The sequence below is a fragment of the Aspergillus tanneri genome (genome assembly GCF_003426965.1).
Source record: "Aspergillus tanneri strain NIH1004 chromosome Unknown AapTan_5_pilon_pilon_pilon, whole genome shotgun sequence".
In the NCBI taxonomy this organism is placed as follows: Eukaryota; Fungi; Ascomycota; class Eurotiomycetes; order Eurotiales; family Aspergillaceae; genus Aspergillus; species Aspergillus tanneri.
In genome coordinates this window covers 2366695-2383677 of record NW_022984632.1, presented here as the reverse complement: position 1 = coordinate 2383677, position 16983 = coordinate 2366695, and the positions used below count along the sequence as shown (strand labels likewise).

At 48.6% G+C, this 16983-nt stretch overlaps 8 protein-coding genes across 8 annotated transcripts; 2 read left to right on the top strand and 6 right to left on the bottom strand.

Moving 5' to 3' along the window:
* Positions 1-319: 319 nt before the first annotated feature.
* Positions 320-966, bottom strand: gup1 (glucosamine 6-phosphate N-acetyltransferase; the record flags this gene model as incomplete). Its single annotated transcript, XM_033574778.1, has 2 exons — positions 320-409; positions 478-966. The coding sequence occupies 2 exons, from the start codon at positions 964-966 to the stop codon at positions 320-322; spliced, it is 579 nt and encodes a 192-aa protein (XP_033422796.1).
* Positions 967-1736: 770 nt separating this feature from the next.
* FUM1 (class II fumarate hydratase) lies at positions 1737-3721 on the bottom strand (the record flags this gene model as incomplete). Its single annotated transcript, XM_033574777.1, has 5 exons — positions 1737-1923; positions 2002-3019; positions 3077-3192; positions 3267-3349; positions 3479-3721. The coding sequence occupies 5 exons, from the start codon at positions 3719-3721 to the stop codon at positions 1737-1739; spliced, it is 1647 nt and encodes a 548-aa protein (XP_033422795.1).
* Positions 3722-4108: 387 nt separating this feature from the next.
* ATNIH1004_010201 (alpha/beta hydrolase) lies at positions 4109-5348 on the bottom strand (the record flags this gene model as incomplete). Its single annotated transcript, XM_033574776.1, has 4 exons — positions 4109-4366; positions 4437-4751; positions 4831-5102; positions 5210-5348. 4 exons carry the CDS (start codon positions 5346-5348, stop codon positions 4109-4111), a joined length of 984 nt encoding a protein of 327 aa, XP_033422794.1.
* A 1433-nt stretch (positions 5349-6781) lies between these two features.
* On the top strand, positions 6782-8174 carry ATNIH1004_010200 (putative aspartate transaminase; the record flags this gene model as incomplete). Its single annotated transcript, XM_033574775.1, has 3 exons — positions 6782-7861; positions 7937-8042; positions 8110-8174. 3 exons carry the CDS (start codon positions 6782-6784, stop codon positions 8172-8174), a joined length of 1251 nt encoding a protein of 416 aa, XP_033422793.1.
* Positions 8175-8736: 562 nt separating this feature from the next.
* CHS5 (putative chitin biosynthesis protein (Chs5)) lies at positions 8737-10186 on the bottom strand (the record flags this gene model as incomplete). Its single annotated transcript, XM_033574774.1, has 2 exons — positions 8737-9948; positions 10115-10186. 2 exons carry the CDS (start codon positions 10184-10186, stop codon positions 8737-8739), a joined length of 1284 nt encoding a protein of 427 aa, XP_033422792.1.
* A 491-nt stretch (positions 10187-10677) lies between these two features.
* ATNIH1004_010198 (uncharacterized protein) lies at positions 10678-11175 on the bottom strand (the record flags this gene model as incomplete). The annotated part of the gene is made up of 1 exon (XM_033574773.1): positions 10678-11175. One exon carries the CDS (start codon positions 11173-11175, stop codon positions 10678-10680), a length of 498 nt encoding a protein of 165 aa, XP_033422791.1.
* Positions 11176-11706: 531 nt separating this feature from the next.
* Positions 11707-12440, top strand: TIF11 (translation initiation complex factor eIF1A; the record flags this gene model as incomplete). The annotated part of the gene is made up of 2 exons (XM_033574772.1): positions 11707-11727; positions 12012-12440. The coding sequence occupies 2 exons, from the start codon at positions 11707-11709 to the stop codon at positions 12438-12440; spliced, it is 450 nt and encodes a 149-aa protein (XP_033422790.1).
* Positions 12441-13102: 662 nt separating this feature from the next.
* Positions 13103-16518, bottom strand: ATNIH1004_010196 (ssDNA endodeoxyribonuclease RAD1; the record flags this gene model as incomplete). Its single annotated transcript, XM_033574771.1, has 8 exons — positions 13103-14032; positions 14091-15192; positions 15311-15787; positions 15842-15893; positions 15945-16015; positions 16070-16157; positions 16230-16407; positions 16471-16518. The coding sequence occupies 8 exons, from the start codon at positions 16516-16518 to the stop codon at positions 13103-13105; spliced, it is 2946 nt and encodes a 981-aa protein (XP_033422789.1).
* Positions 16519-16983: the final 465 nt, after the last annotated feature.

Sequence of the window (16983 nt, the reverse complement as noted above, 5' to 3'; positions counted from 1 at the left end):
CTTCGGACAAAGCATATTCGATACCCTCCCAAACACGGGGTAATGATTATGTTGGCAAGCGCAATCAACACTGCAGAGGTCTCGCCCATATCCAGATGTCGAAAAATGATGTCTGTAGGTCTCATGCAGAAAGAAACTGTCCAATATTTCTCCAACATGCACACAGTCTATACATAACGCCGAGCATATTCACTTTACAAGTCACCAGCCGAGAATTCGAGGCTGAAAACTTCAAGGTCGAATTATGAATATCCCCAATAAACAGATTCCGAACCGACTATGATAACGCCAGTATAAATCGACTAACATGATTTCACATTCAGTAGTAGTGTGCCATCTCCAGGCCGGCACGCTTAAAGCCGCATTTAATGTAGAAACCTTCGTTGACTTCCGAGCAGTCGAGGATAGTCTACAGCAAAAGGAAAAAATGGCGTCAGTCAGGCGAATCCCGAACCCCTTTCAGAATATCGGACTTACCTTGTAGCAACCGACATTGCAGGCAACGTAGTCCAATGCCTGGATAATTCTCAATCCCAGTTTCTTCCCTTGTTGGTTCGTTTCAACGGCAATGTCCTCAATGTGTCCAACCATGCCAAGGGAGTGAATGAATTTCCGCTCCACAATCAAGCTGCCGGTGCCAACGACTCGATCCTCTCCATCTGTGATAACAATAAGGTAGTACTCGTCATTGCGGGAGGAGATCCAGTCAAACCGCTCGTTCCACTGTTCTTCTGTAATATCTCCAACGGTGGTCAACACGCGCAAGACATCGAGATAGCCCCGCCTATAGTCGGAACGTCGCATAGGACGGATTGTGTAATCCTGTGGAAGTTGTGCCGCCACTTCAGGAGAAATGAGAGAGACTGGGAAGAGGGGGACATCTTCGGTGGAGACAGCGTGGGAGTTCATGATGGGTTTGATTGTAGGGATAGAATTGGGGGTAGGAGTAGCAGTAATGTTGGTCATCTTGGATTTGCAGTTGAAATTCCGCACTTGTAATAGGCTGGAAGGGATTGACAGGAAAGTTCAAGATAAATATGTTGGTGAATAATGCGAGGCAATCAAGCGTGCTGTCTAGGGAGTTGGACAGTGGGGTCCTCTCTATTTAGAGTGGTCCAATAAGAGAAACAAAAAGATAGGAGGGATAAAAAGAAGAGAGCTAGCAAGACAGCTGGATACTTTTAAACGAGTGACAGCAATCCCAGTGCAAGAACCGGTGTGGGGAGAGAGGAAGTGAGAGGTTAACATCTAAGGAGAGTTCACTAGACGATAAACATGGCCGAAAAATACGGCACTGCCTGGTCCATGGTCATGTCAACCTGAGACATGAAACAATACCATGGTAATATTTCAGGGCTTCTTGTCCATGTCGACTAATATGCCAATTGACTTAGTAAAATCCAAAATAAAAAATTAATTAAAAGAAAACAATATAAAAAAAAATATAGAAAAAAAAAAAAAAATTGTTCCTGGCACCTAGAATAGGATTATTTCCAGCTAGTCTATCACTTCCCCTCTAATCCTGCGGACTATTTTCTACTCACGATCAATGGTTCCAAAAATAGCCGACGGGAGAAGAAAATAAAAGCAAAAAAGGACCTAAAATAATTTTTTTAAGGTGAATATTATATAAAATATATTTCTTTAGTATACATAAAATGCCAGTCTTCACTATATATTTAAAATGAATTCAGGGTGGCTTCTACCGGTTGTCGCCCAGTAGTCGCTGAGTATATCTATTTCTTCTCCTTCGGGCTCAACATCAGCTCCGGCCGAACGTGCTTGTCGAAATCCTCTTCGCTCAAGGCCTTCAGCTCCATAGCACTCTCCTTCAGGGTAATGCCCTTCTTGTGGGCGTTCTTGGCAACCTTGGAGGCCATGTCATAGCCAATGACGGGATTAAGGCAGGTAACAAGCATCAAACTAGTACTAAGTTAGAATCGATCCATAATTTGCAAGGGCGTTCCTAGTACAGGATGGGTGATGGGAGAAGATACATACCTCTCGTGGAGGAGACTGTTGATTCTGGGCTCGTTGGCCTCAAGACCGAGCACCAGATGCTTCTCAAAACTGCTCATGCCATCGGAAAGGATGCGCACGCTGTGCAGCAAGTTGCGGATCATGAGAGGCTTAAACACGTTAAGCTCGAACTGGCCGTTCATACCACCAACGGTGGCAGCGACATGGTTACCCATAACCTGGGAACAGATCATGGTGAGGGACTCGCACTGAGTGGGATTCACCTTTCCAGGCATGATCGAGGAGCCAGGCTCGTTCTCGGGGAGGACTAATTCCCCTAGACCACAGCGAGGTCCCGATCCGAGGTAACGGATATCCTGGGCAATCTTAAAAAGGGAGCAAGCAAGAGTGTTCAAAGAGCCAGAAGCCTCAACAATAGCGTCATGAGCGGCCAGGACCTCGAATTTGTTGGGGGCGGTTTTGAACTCGGTTCCAGCCAGCTTGGAAACCTCGGCCGCAATGGCTACATCAAAGCCCTTGAAAGTGTTCAGACCAGTGCCCACTGCAGTACCACCCTGGGCCAAATAGCGAAGGTGGGGAAGGGAGGCCTGCACGCGCTCAATGTTGCGGTCGAGTTGAGCGACATAGCCGGAGAATTCCTGACCAAGCGTCAGAGGAGTAGCATCCTGCAGATGAGTACGGCCGATCTTAATGATCTTCTCAAACTTCTCCACCTTCACCTGGAGGGCATTGCGCAGGCTCGTCAAGGAAGGAAGCAGGGTGTTCTCCAGCTCCATAACGGCGGCAATATGCATAGCGGTAGGGAACGAGTCGTTGGAGGAGGCGGACATGTTGACGTGGTCATTGGGGTGGACGGGCTTCTTGGTACCCATCTGGCCTCCCAGAATCTCAATGGCACGGTTCGAGATGACCTCGTTGGAGTTCATGTTGGACTGAGTGCCGGAGCCGGTCTGCCAAACGACAAGAGGGAAGTGGTCCATGAGCTTGCCCTCCGCCACCTCCGCGGCGGCTTGCTGGATGGCCTCACCAATCTTGGGGTCTAGAGTAGATATGAGCACCATCATCATAGAATCATCCAAAATAAGAGGTCACGCACCAAGACCGAACTTCATATTCACAGTAGCAGCAGCGCCCTTCAGAATACCGAAAGCCTTCACAACAGCGGGAGGCATGCGATCCTGGGGCTGGTTGATGTCAAAGTTGCCCAGGGAGCTGTTCTCGCCTCCATTAGCATCTGTGTAATTATGACATGTTCGTTCGCCGACTGATTGGCAATGGTAACTTACCGTTGGGTCTGCGCACCCCAGTACTTGTCCGCGGGGACCTGGATTTCACCAAAGGCATCGCTTTCGGTACGGGTTGCCGAAGCCTGTGAAAATAGACACCATTGTCAGCGCCATGTCTAAGTGTAGCGTCCACCATCTTGCTAATAGGACTCTTCTCATTGTTCTACCGCTGGCCCTCCTTTCCCGCGACAAAACGTGGCAGGCGTACGTACCATTCTGACGGTGGTGCCAAAAGCTCTCTTGTTGGAGATGAAGTTGAGGGATTGAAGACGAGGAAAGTGTTGAAGGTGGCGGTTATTGGAGCTCAAGGTGCGTCGGCAACTGAGCGAAGCGGGGGAGCGGGCAGTAAATGCCAGAGCACTGCGGGTGATTGCGGGAGAGCTGGCAGATGCTCGAGATGCGAAGGAAGCCATCGAGCGCACCGCCGCCCGGGAGGAGTTGGACGATGTCAACATAACGTCTCAAATGCCGCAGCGTTTTCTAGCTCCAGTGAACTCAATTGGGTGCCAGAAGCTCTAGGAAATACAGCCTATTACAGGAAGTAAATTAAGAACAGAGTTCAATGGCAATGGGATCAGCCTCGCGGGACATGGGAAAAGGAAGAGAAATAAAATCGGCATCCAGCGCACCCGCAACGAAACTAATTAATTATTCTGTTGAGGACGTCAAGTCTTTTCCGATGCGGGCTGCCGAAAACTCCCGATTTGGTATCGGTATAACCAACTCTTCAGGTAAAAAGGGGGGGATTATCTACAACACAGGCGATGTAAGGTATGGTATGGTAAGGTGCGTCGACGGATAAATGATAGTCCGGTTAAGACTATACACGCAACGCATCTTCCCTAGATTACGAGTTCCTTCTTCATGGCTTCGATGACTTTCTTGTTGTATGTTTTCCCTACGTCCAGGATGCCATCCAGACCGCTGAAAGTATGGGTGACTCCCTCCATACGCATCAGATCCACGCGACAACCAGCTGCCTTCAGTTTCGCGGCATAGACTTCTCCCTCATCCCTCAGAGGGTCCAACTCTGCAGTAAATACAAAGGCGGGTGCAAGGTTGGAAAAATTATGAGCTAGCATAGGGGAGATCTTCCAATCCTATTAATCAATCGTGTGAGCAATTGGCATGGGCAATCTATTTCACTGTACTGCGATACCGATCACTTACTTCCAGTGACGGAGCAGGCCTGGGCACTCCCAGGAACTGTTTGTGGAAGTATGCCATCCATGCCGTTGGAAGGGCTGCTGTAAACTCCATCTCCCGATAAGACTCATATGGGCAGTTGTCCCAATCAAAATCGCCATTCGGTGTGAAAACATTGTGCATATCACAGACCGGGACAGTTAAAAGCTGCAAGCGTAGTGGAATATTGACATTGCGACAGAGATGGCTGATGACGGCTGATAGATGTCCTGCTGAAGCACCACCAACTGCCATCCGATCCGGATCGATATTGAACTCCTCTGCCTTCTGCGATCGAGCCTGGGTGTAGAGTAGTTTGCAAGAATCAACTCTAGGGATTCTAATCAGCCCAGTTGAATGCCGCCCAGCAATCGTCAACAGGAATAGGGTATTTGTGCTCCGGTGCTAGTCGATAATCGACATCAGAAGCCACCAGATTGCCATCTAGGCCTTGGACAACTTGGTTACAGAAATCACGGTCCACAGAAAGGTTTCCAAATACCCAGCCACTACCATGGAAGTTGACGTACGCTGCTCTCTTTTTCGGCTTGCCTTGTACGTCAAGGATTGTTCTGGGATCAAAAATCCGAACGGCTATTTCGCCGCCTTGGACGGGTATTTTCTGTTGGGTAATCCGGAAAATATCCGGGCCTACAGCTCAGCCGTATGCGGTGACGTATTTAGCTGGATTCTTTCGGAATTCTTCAATGGGCACCTCATGTGTGTGCAAACGTCCCGCATTGTACTTATTGTAATACTCCACGTAGATGGGGTCGAAGCGCGGAAGCAGTTCCGGGGGGATGCTGTTATGCAACGCTTGAACAAAGTTGTTGGACGGAGCGAGTGCAGACTATTGCCATCCCCGGCTACATCTTGAGACGATTGAGTTGTAGTCATGGTCAGGTGTAATTCGAATAGAATAATGAAATGTATTCATTTTTGGGGAGGAATTATTGAAAGCCTGAGCAGGTGACACGACTAGTCAGGAAATCCGACTTCCCCCTCACAACCCCTCCTTCGCTATAATCCTTTCGAACCTGCACTTGGCGTTATTCTCCAAGCCATAGCTGAATCACAATTTCTGGTACGGTAGTATCCATTTCTTCACTACTCTTTGTGTCTGTGATCAGTATTGTTGTCTAGTTGTTCTGCACAGCTGCTATGCTTACAGATGCCTGTATCTCATCTTGTGCTAGACAAGGTCTCGCCCACTTCATGAATCTGCATTACTGTTGAATATGAAGACTGATAGTGTTTGTATAGCAATATAGGCCGGCCATGCTTTCTCAACCTACAGCACCATGCGGGCATATATATATTTATATCAGTCGTCTCACTGGAATACCGAAGTAGGGAATGATTGAACTGTCTTCTTGTCTATTCCTTGAATATGTGCACACTAGGAGTCATTTGAACATAAATGACTATTCAAAAAGAATCACAGAGATCCACCGTGGCCAGTCCAAAGATCCACGCTACCCGCTTTTGGGGGAAGGTTAGGTCGAAAAGGCAAATACAACCCCAATAGCAAAAAAGAAAAACGAGGCAAATAAAATTGGAAAGATAAGCGACAAAAAAAGAAAGCAAAGAAAGGCGGGAGAAGTGTCATGACTGATTACTCTACTCCCTACCTGCGGCAATTGGAAGACATTGCATAGCTGCTCGAGACAATTGAACCAAGGGTCCTGGAGAGGCATGCTAGTCCAAACCAGCTAGCTGCCATCAAAAATCAAGTCCGCGATTATTCGGAGATACCCCAGACATGGATATATTCCATGGGGGACAAATGTCGCTTTGGTCACATTTTCATGATTAATTTGGACATTACGATGGCTCCTCTTCTCCACCAGTTAGGATGATTTGCCTGGTCCCCATAGTTAGATCGACCCACTGTAACAGGACCCTTCACTAAGCGGTCTTTTCCGCCACGGCTATCCTGGGTCGATGGCAAAAAAAAAAAAAAAAAAAAAAAAAAAAGGGGAAAAAAGGGCAAACAGGTGACCAAGGAAAGTACGTCCCTATTTAACTAATAGTTACTCGCTCACGGCGGCGATATCGGGCCAGTGCTATCATCTACAAGACAGTTATTCATGCAGAGATCCCACCACATCACTCCCTTCTTACCCAGGTAACATAGAACATTCCTCTGTTGTCATACCCTGCACGGCGCATCTTATTTAAATACAGTCCACTAGTCACTCCACCTTGCCCTTCTCTGTAGCTTTACCTCCTAGCAAATATCGCAAGTTCAACACCACGAGGAGCCTGGTAGATTGATTGGGTTGTGTGGTGGTGTGTTGGTGTGTCAATACTGCTATATCACTATCACTATGACTGTTCTCACCACTTTGGCGCCGGTGCCAGCCGACGAAATTTTCGCTTTGAACGGCGCATTTGCTAGAGACGACTACCCACAGAAGGTCAGTTTGGGAGTGGGTGTCTACCGCACAGACGACGGCAAACCATGGCCTCTTCCAGTCGTACGTGAGGCAGAGAAGCGCCTGTTCGCCGAAGACAACCTATCCCGTCATGAGTACACTACCATTCAGGGCGACGTGCGTTTCGTCGAGCTTGCCCGGGACCTGATGTTCGGTTTTAACGCGAAGGACGCCTCGGAGCAGCTCAAGAAAACCAAGGGCCGAATTGCCTCTGTTCAGGCCGTTGCAGGCACGGGTGCCAACCATCTCGGTGCGCTCTTCCTGTCCACTCAAATGAAGCCCAAAAATGTCTGGCTCTCCAACCCTTCCTGGGCCAACCACCTGACCATCTGGGAACTGGTGGATGTTCCCCGGAAGACATATCCTTACTACAACGCCGCGACACGCTCCTTCGATTTCACCGGCATGATGTCCACCCTCGAATCGGAAGCACAAGAGGGAGACGTCATTCTCCTACACGCCTGTGCCCACAATCCCACCGGCCTCGACCCCACCAAGGAACAGTGGAAGATCATCGCTGATCTGTGCGAGCGCAAGAAGCTCTTCCCTTTTTTTGACTCCGCCTACCAGGGTTTTGCCTCCGGTTCTGCGGACGAAGACGCCTGGGCTATTCGCTATTTCCTCAACGAGAAGCCGTCGATGGAAATGTGCGTGGCCCAGAGTTTCTCCAAGAACTTTGGTCTCTACGGCCAACGTGTCGGCGCATACCACTACGTCTTGAACGACGGCGGCCAGAATCTCCGCGACATTGTCGTCAATAATCTCTGTCATTTGATCCGGGGCGAATATTCAATGGGCCCCACTGCCGGCTGCGGTATCGTTAAGAAGATCCTGACGGACGATGAGCTAACCGCTCAATGGCACGAGGACCTGATGGTCATGAGTTCCCGTATCAGGTCCATGCGAAAAGCGCTCTACGATGAGCTTATAAGGCTCGAGACTCCTGGAACGTGGAAGCACATTGTCGAACAGGTATATACCCCTCTCTGACCACCACCTGTGGTTTCACAGTTAGAATACCCCCGACTAACTGGCATTGTCTCGCAGAATGGAATGTTCTCTTACACAGGGTTAACACCCTCGCAAGTATACGCTCTGAAGGACAAGTATCACATCTACCTGCTCAAATCTGGCCGAGCCTCTATCAGTGGGTGTAAGTTCATTCTTTATACCGAATCCTCAATTCTGTGGATCAAGTCAATGCTAATTGAGCCATCTAGTGAGCGAGAAAAATGTCAACTACGTGGCCCGGGCTATCAACGACGTTGTGCGCAACGTCAACTAATCATACAAGAAGAACCGAGACGATGAATATGACAACGTGACGAGAAGAGATGAGCGCAATTCTCACTGCATTACATTACATTCTTTACTGCATAAGGAACAGGATGTGTTATTATTACATAGATCAATGCCGAAGAATTTCGGATGAATGATTAGAACGGGGACTAGGATTAGCTTTAAGCTTCTATGCTTGGATTAAATATTAGGAATGCAATGGTTAATATAGATCCCTCTCTGTCTGTAACTCGCACAAACTGTTTCAACAATGACTCATTAAACTGTCTACTGTACACACTAATAGCTGATGAAGGACCAAAAGACCAAAATCAAGGGTCGTATGGATGGAATGACACAAGAAATAATGAACTGAGGGACACGTCGACAGTGTGACAGTTGAATAAGCGTAGGTAGAAATGCCAATTTCTCGACAGGATTTCCGCCTACTACGTATTGTGTACCGTCACCAACGCCGATCAATGACCCTTAGGTATAGAAGAGAATGGGAAATAAATAAAAGCAGTGAAAGAAGGGGAAGGAAAAAAAGACATCGCTTACATGGCCCATTAAAGAGGGACTTCATTGAAGTCCCCTTCGCCCTCTTTTCCCTGGTCCCGGTTGGATTCGTTACTTGTCGAATCCCCCTTTTGGTCATATTCCACCGTTGCTGCCTTTTCTTTACCTTTTACCGTTTTTAGTCCCTTTTCCATTTCCTCTTCATCCTTCTCCTGTTCCTCTGGAGGAGAGGCAGGCTCGCTAGGTTCGATGTCCCCGTTCTGTTCACCATTGGACGACGGCTTTTGGGCTTCCTCTGGCTCGTCATCCTTGGGAGGGGGACGGGGCGGCGACTGGTCATCGTCCGACGTGATTTCGTCTTCTTCAGCTGTCGGCTGACCACTCATGCCAGCTCCGGGAAAAGGAGTTACCGGTGGTTCACCGATCGTATGCTGTCCACTCTCTTGTGAACGTTGGGGTTGGAGACTGGGTCGCGATTGCGACGGGGTTTGCGGATTGGTGGACGTGACAGAGGACGTTGTGCGCTGATGCTGCGTTGATCCGTGGATAAGGCCCAATTGCCTGGCCTTGGGGTCGGCATTCAGATAGTAGCCGCGGACACTCACGATCGTGCCCTCGGCCTCACAAGCGTCCACCCATTCAGGCACCACAACGGGGATGTTCATCTCAACTGCCTTCTCCCACAGCGGGCCCCTCCCTTCCGTGCAGACGAAGTGGGTCGTATCTATACGGACGGAGTCGATTAGCTTGCCTCCAATGCGGTCCAGCGCTGTAGCAAGGGCATCTTTCTGCTGGGGGGGCAGCACTCCGGCTGTGACTGTAATTCCCGATAGGTCGGTCATTTTGTGAGTCCGACACGTGAGCTTCTCTGACTGGTAGGTGCCTGCGGTGGTGCGCAGGACCAGATGGAAGGTGTATTCGGAATGGATCGCGAGGCCGCTGATCTTGGTACTCCGGGTCTCGAGGGGTCGTGGTATCGATCCGGCTTTGGAGCCATTGCGGTAGAGGGAAAGGGACTTCAGTGACGCCGTGGCCAGGTTGATCGGATCCCATTCTAGGACCAAGGAAGTCTGGGTTGCGTTCCTGAGCCGTAAGACGGGAGGAGAGGGGGTCTTGACCCCGTACGTGTTGAGGATACGTTTCTGGAGGGACTGGAATCCAGCTGCACTGGCTGTTTCGGCATTATGGTTGCGCGACACCGTGATGTCGACGATGCTGCCGGAGGTGATGTTGTTTGGGAGTAGGACGGAGGGGAATTCGATCTGCATGTATACCGTGCGATTTAGCCAATGCAGTACCCCACGGGGGTCGTGTCATCATCTGGGCCATGATGCCTTATGTGGAGATGGCATCAAGAAGGGGCGTCTTGCAGGAATGACACCATCACATGTGTCCATTGCTGCAAGGGCAGGAAGGGAGAGAGCTTACAAGTCGGTTGTCCTGGGTCAAGAGCACGGCGACGCCTGCGTCTACCTTGCCAACAGTCAAGGAGACTAACATTCTGGAGAAGAGAGAAGAGAAGAGGAATAATCAAACAGGGCGCATCCAAGAGGAGATTAGAATGGAAGGACACGGTCTGGGAGAAGAAGAGGCTGCGTCGCAGTCGGTCGTTGTTGTTGTTGATTTTGTGTTGTCGTCGTCCAGCCTGAGGATCGGCAGGTAGCGAAGATGCCAAGGAGGGCCGCGTGGATTTCGGGTCCGGATGTCTCTCTGGCTTTAATCTTCTCTGGGCTTAAAATCCGCATATGCCAAATGGTCCATCTCTGATTCTCCTGGGACGGTTCTATGTGGTGAAAAAACGAAACAAAGAATAATAAAAAAAAAAAGAAAATAGAGTCTTTGGGTTGTAATACGCTATTTCCTGGTACCAAAGGCAGCGTGTTATATAGTTAGATACCTATAGTTATAGTTACAGTAGATCCAATACATCCTTTCCCAATGCCCATAATATACAGTAGACTCTATCTATCAATATTGTACATCTATAACAATTATGAATGTCCTCTTATGGACTGACTCTTGACCATCGCTTTCGTCCACTCTGTATGCCAGTTTTGTAACATGCCATCCACAATCGAATCCATCTCCGCCTTAACTGTAGCATAGCTTTCCCGAACGATCTCCGGAGAGATGCTAAGTTCAACAGACCCTTGCAGGTAATCATATCCATCAACGGGTGTCCCAGTTCCTCTAGGATCCGTGGCTATCCTCCTCCCATCGGCATTAAATCCCCGTTCTCTTAATGCTTGTCGAAACGCTTCCCGAGTTCTTCGCATACACCACGACCGAACCACTTTCGTGTACGGCATCGTTCTCTGATTACTCAAGTACCACCATAATGATCTTGGATCTCGGTTCTCGTACATGTGAAGAATCTTAGGCCGAATGGGATGGGTGCGGGATCCGATGTATCGGTTGGCGACGGGAGGGGGGAAATTCTTTGGACTAAATCGTAGGTTGAATAGCTTGGAGGACGCAATGAGCTTCATTTCGAAAAGAGCGGAGTCGAGTGCCTTCTCAACCCTGGCAGATATGTATTATAGTATTGGCACTGCTTGACCATAAAGCTGGTCGTTTAGGAATTCCACTCTTTCATTGCCGGGTGGGGGGTGGGGAGTCGTAACGCCAGTTCTTCCACAAAGACGTTCTCTGCTATGACTAGTAAAGGAGTTATATGGTGCAGGACCACGACAATATAGTATAGATAGAAGAGAAAAACATTCATCGAGCAGCATCTCTTCCCATAAATGGCGATATCTTTTCTGCCGCAAGAACCGAGTGCCAGATCAAGGGCGGTGAGTTCTGCGGGATTCAATTGGCGCGCCCCTTGTGGCGAGCCTTAAGGCAGCATTCAGGCCACCAAACTCCGCCACCCACGGATTAATTGTCGTCGGTTGAAAAAGCCTCGAAATTGCTCTCCCGCCGCTTTCTCGTCAACTCCCCCACTTCCATCTCTCCGGGTCTTTCCTAGGACTGACATCGCATCGAGTGCACTGTCAGCGTGGTAGCCAGTTTTCACCATGCCCAAGAACAAAGGAAAGGTAAGAAGAATTTGATTTTTGTTAACCACGCTTGTGTCATGGTTTTTTCGGTTGTTTCTACGCTCTTGCCGTGTACCCGTTATAGAGGAGAAAAAATAGAAAAAAGGGCGAAAATGAAAAAACAAAAATAAAAAAAAAATGAGGGGGAGAGAGAGACAGACAAACATGCTAGAGAGAATCTCTCAGTTTGACAACACGGATCCTCTATTGTTGGCTATAAGGGGCTTTCCATCATTCAGACACTACATTTTTATCAGCCCACAGGCTAACCATCTACAAAATAGGGTGGTAAGAACCGTCGTCGTGGAAAGAACGAGAACGACAATGAGAAGCGTGAACTTGTTTTCAAGGAAGAAGGCCAGGAGTATGCGCAGGTCGTGAAGATGCTCGGCAACGGCCGTCTGGAAGCGCTTTGCTTCGACGGCGAGAAACGACTGGCACATATCCGAGGCAAGCTGAGGAAGAAGGTCTGGATCAACCAGGGTGACATCATCCTTCTCTCGCTGCGTGATTACCAAGACGAAAAGGGTGATGTTATCATGAAGTACACCGCCGACGAGGCCAGAAGTCTCAAGGCCTACGGTGAGCTGCCGGAACACGCCAAGATCAACGAAACCGATACCTACGGCCACGAGGGCTTAGAGGACAACGTCGAGTTCGACGAGGACCGCGAGAGCGAAGACGAGAAGGAGATCGATGTCGACGAGCTCTAAAATCCCCCCCATCCCTGTGCATTCATCCCTGCAAGAGCTACTGGGTTCTTCTCGCCAACCCTGCACTTTCACTCTCTTTTTCTCTCCATGTCAAACTAGTTTCTTTCTCTGGGAAACCCGTCAGGCTTCCTTCTGCAAAGGTTCCCGCGGCAGGATGAAGTTGCCGGTAGGGCGCTTTCGGCACTCGTTTCCTAGGAGGATAACGGAGGATCAGGGTTACTGAGGCTTTCCCCACTTCACACGGGGATTTTCCTTTCAGCGCCCAGGGCTGCTCCCAATATATTCAGGGTATGAATCATTAGGGAACTCTTGAGGTCCCGTATGATGAGGGTAGATACGGGCTCCATCTTGTATTTTTTTTTTCATCATGAATGGTGACCTCAGGTTTCCGCAGAGAATTGGTTGCGACGCATTATAAGAGATTGGCTGCATGCAGCATCTTTTCTTGCTGGCAATTCTTTTGTCTATTTCATTCTTCCTATTTCGTTCTTTTATTCTTCTGAAAGCCTGGATGATAGAATTACGGGAAGGTTACGAAAACGCAAAAATATTCCGATCAGTTTATGTACACTGTAGTATCCACACATCTTGTAGATTTGGACACGAGCCGTTCCCTCGTGCTGGTAGTCTCCGCATCTCGATGCAGCAAACCCGGAACGAAGCTATTTCTCATCAAATACACTCTTTCGAAAGAACCCAACAATTTTCCGTGCCGTCTCTATCCCCACGAGTGGGTCCAGCTGTTCAACATCCATATTCGCAATCTCCGTGATATTCCCTGTTTCGAGAAGGAGCCGCTCCAGGACCTGTGGTGATACGCCCGGAACGGCACGGAGCATATCCTGAGGGAGAAGATTGAAAGTACGATGCTCTATACCGGCTGCAGCCATGATATCGCCCGAACCAGAAGATGCTGCTCCTATGTCCATATCCAATCCGATTTGTACGGCCCTAATTGGATCGGGCTCGGGATTGTTCTTTTTGAGTTCGGTGAAGATCTCAGCGGTCTGATAGGGGGACGACGACCAGATGACTTTCAAGCGAGGGAATGCAATGGTGAGGAGAACAAGGAGATGCTGTGCGGATTTCGGACTGGATGGATTCACTAAGGAGCTACTCGTAGCCAAAGAGGTGGTTGCAGTGCCGGAGGAGGAAAAGCCAAAGTCAGATAAGAAGGAAGTACCAGGGGTAGTTGCGGATGCGAATGCATCGAATGTGAATGATTTGTTCTGATCGAATTCGATAAGGAGTAGGGGGTTTTTGTAGTGTTGAAGCATTGTCTCTGCTTGGTTGTAGAGACGGCCGTTTCGGAGGGACGTAATTAAGTCGCGAATAGATTTGCGTTCAACGCATATGTCTGGGGTCAGGATATAGTCACCTACTGTCAACTGACACGGAACGATAATCATGTTGTTGCCATGTAGCAAAGATGGGAGGGCACTTCTGAACTCTCGCACATCAACTACGACTCGTGATGGAGATGCTGTTGCAGCAAGCCGTCCCCCTCCAGCAATACGAGTGTTGACGGTTCGAAGGAATTGCTCTTGGGGGTCGTCAAGGTTCCTATCATGAGTGATGGTGACTGCCATGCTCTTTTACATATAAAGTTAGCAACACGCTTCATACGGGAATGACTAGATGAATCCTTACGCTTTTCTCCTTGATCAGCTTCGCGAACGAGTCCTTCTCACGTCTGACCGCACTCAGATATCGCTGTTCCTCAACCGACCCTCCGTAGTACATAAAGTATACTCGCACATTCCTCCCCACATGAGAGCTGCGGTAAACCTCTACTCGTCGGATAAAGGCCGAGTCGGGCTCGTACATAATGATGTACCGAGGTCGAATTTCCTCCAGCACATGTTCATCCATGTCGCCGTCGTAAGGATGTATCACAGTGAGGTCATTCATATCGTACAGTTCATAGAAATCTTCCATGTCCTCGAGGTCATCAATGATGACTTCCTCCTTCTGAGTCTCCTCAACCTCCGTAGGCTGGAGTTCGTCTAGTAGGACTGACACTTGAATCGGCGGTTCAACGTCGGTTTGTACGCTGGTATTCGGTGCACGCACTGCAGCCGATGAGGCTTTCCCTCCACCCCGTACACGACGCCGTTTATTTGGAGGGACTCTTCCTTGATGCTGGTTTGAAGATCCAGACGAATTTTGAGATTTGCCAGCTTGTGAGTCATCATTAGCTAGTCGTGAAGATAAATTCTTGTTAACGTTCAATAAGGAACTCTTCCAGTCAAGGTACTCTCGTAGTCTTCTGCGCATCATTACACTTGCAGAGCCTTTCTTTCCTCCAGCGTCGTCGGTAGTATGCTCATCCCCCAAGTTTGTCGTTTCCACATTCGCATGCATCGTACCCAAGTACTCTCGAAGCTGTCGGCAGGTTCGTTGATCGGAACACATTATCAGTACAGTGCTCTCCGATTCGTCCACATTCACCGGGTTGATGTATGCATCGTTTTCTATCTCTTCTAGGACTTCCGCCATAACTTCCCATTTTGGTTGCTCTTCCAGGACAGGCTGCAGTGTGGTAAGAAACGAAGTTGACGACAAGCCAACGTCGTTGCTTATTTTCCCTTGGTAAACTCTAGACTTTGCAGTCTGGAACAGAACATGAGCTGCATCGAGAAAAAGCCACGGCGAATAGCTGTGTTTTGATGACCCAGGTGGTGGTGAATGTGCTGTTATGATGGTATCGAGATACTTCATGAATGAGACAGCATCGTATGTAAGCAAAGCACTGGAAACTAATTAGAAAGCCTTGACATGAATAGGATTTTTTAAAGTTCTTTTCTTTTTATTTATTTACCTTTTTTTTTAAAAAAAAAAAAAAAAAAAAAAGGTCAAGTGAGACTTACTGGAGAATTGCCCGAAGGTCAGACAAATCACTGACAATTTGTCTAGTCCGAAAGCTCACGCGATGCCATATAGGGTCGAGTTGACGCCTAATCGCAATGTCAAAGCTCTTGTGCAGGGCACTGTCTAGCGTCCAATCTTCCATGTCAAGTCCAGTGTTTGCCTTTTTCAATTCCCCAATACAGATTTCTACACATTCAAGAACGGCATTTTGGATTTCGCGCATCTTATCGCTCATGGGAACTTCCAGCTCAATTACTTCGGCTTTCCTGTGTCCCTCGAGGGACTCTGCGACTGTGACATGGAAACGCGGCCATAGAGAAGCCTTTCGAAGGAAAAGATTGCGCATAGAATTAGCTAGCGGCGCGAATCCCGTCGTGAAAGGCTCTGGAGAGTCCGAAAAGGCCCTGAGAAAGCCCTGCTTGTTGAGTTGCCGAAAAATCCTGACGATGAAGGCCTCCGTCGAAGTTGCCACGACCCTGTCATACGTTCAGCATACACATGGATAGAGTTCTAGAACGAAATGGATTTACTTGTCGGCATGAAGTACAACCATCCCGGTGATCTTTTCTGGGTCGAGAAGCTCTAAGATCTGATTAGTAACTTTGTGTCCCAGAGGTAGAGTTACTATCATACTGGATAAGAGATCTACAACCAGTATTCTGGATGTCACACTCAGAATACCGCCCCCCGCATAGATTTTTTCTCTGGGTTGTTGTCAGCCAGTATTCACATCATCCAAAGCTCCCAAAACAACAGACCGCATGGAAACGGAGGCTCTTTCAGTGTTGATCACTTTTAGACCCCTAGCAAGAGGGGTCTTGCTAATCGCATAGTGTTCCGCCAGAGCTGTAGAAGTCAAAGTCAGGGGACTTGGCTCCCGATTGTATATGACGAACTAAGTAGGATTGAATAGCATACCCTCCCCGATCCACTCATTTTCCCTATCACCAGCGCCAACTACCAGCACTAGATTGTTCCCAGCAGCATCGTAGAAGTGGAGTAGGTTCGTTACGAGACGCAACAGCCCGAGGCCACGGGCAAGAATGACCAGCTCATCCTCCTTCCGCAGTTCGGTGAAGATGTCCTGCTGGTATTGCTGGAAGTATATCAGCAAATCGATCCATGTTTTCCCGATCCTACCACTATTCTCACAACGTACCAAGGGCAAGGACAGCTTCACCGGGACATTTGAACGTTCCGGTGGCATCAGGGGTCTCTGGGCGCGAGTTGGAAAGCCTCGTTTCGCGAAGGCAGAGAAGTGAACACGGTGTCACGTGATATGACGCAACAGCAGGCAACCGAGGGCGACCATGGCAGGAATTGTCGGGATTATATTGAAGAATTAGACTGGATGGAGAGAATATACAACGGGATTGGTAAGGTCAAGGATTACGACGTCAAGTAGCATTGTTGGTGGAATATTTCTACATCATCACTAGCCAACTGTGCCTCTACACCTGTCACTCTTAGAGAATCATAAATCATTATTTATTCTTCCCCCCTTTCTGCGCCTCAATTTTCTCTCTCGAGGCATTTTTGGGATAGGAATTTGTATGAAAACAGATCTGTTACCTAGGATTTTATGAATTGTAGACCAAGCGGCATAGTTGCATGATCCCAGTATACTGCGGAGTACCTATCCAAGGGGTGGCATGCTCCCAACTGAGAGACA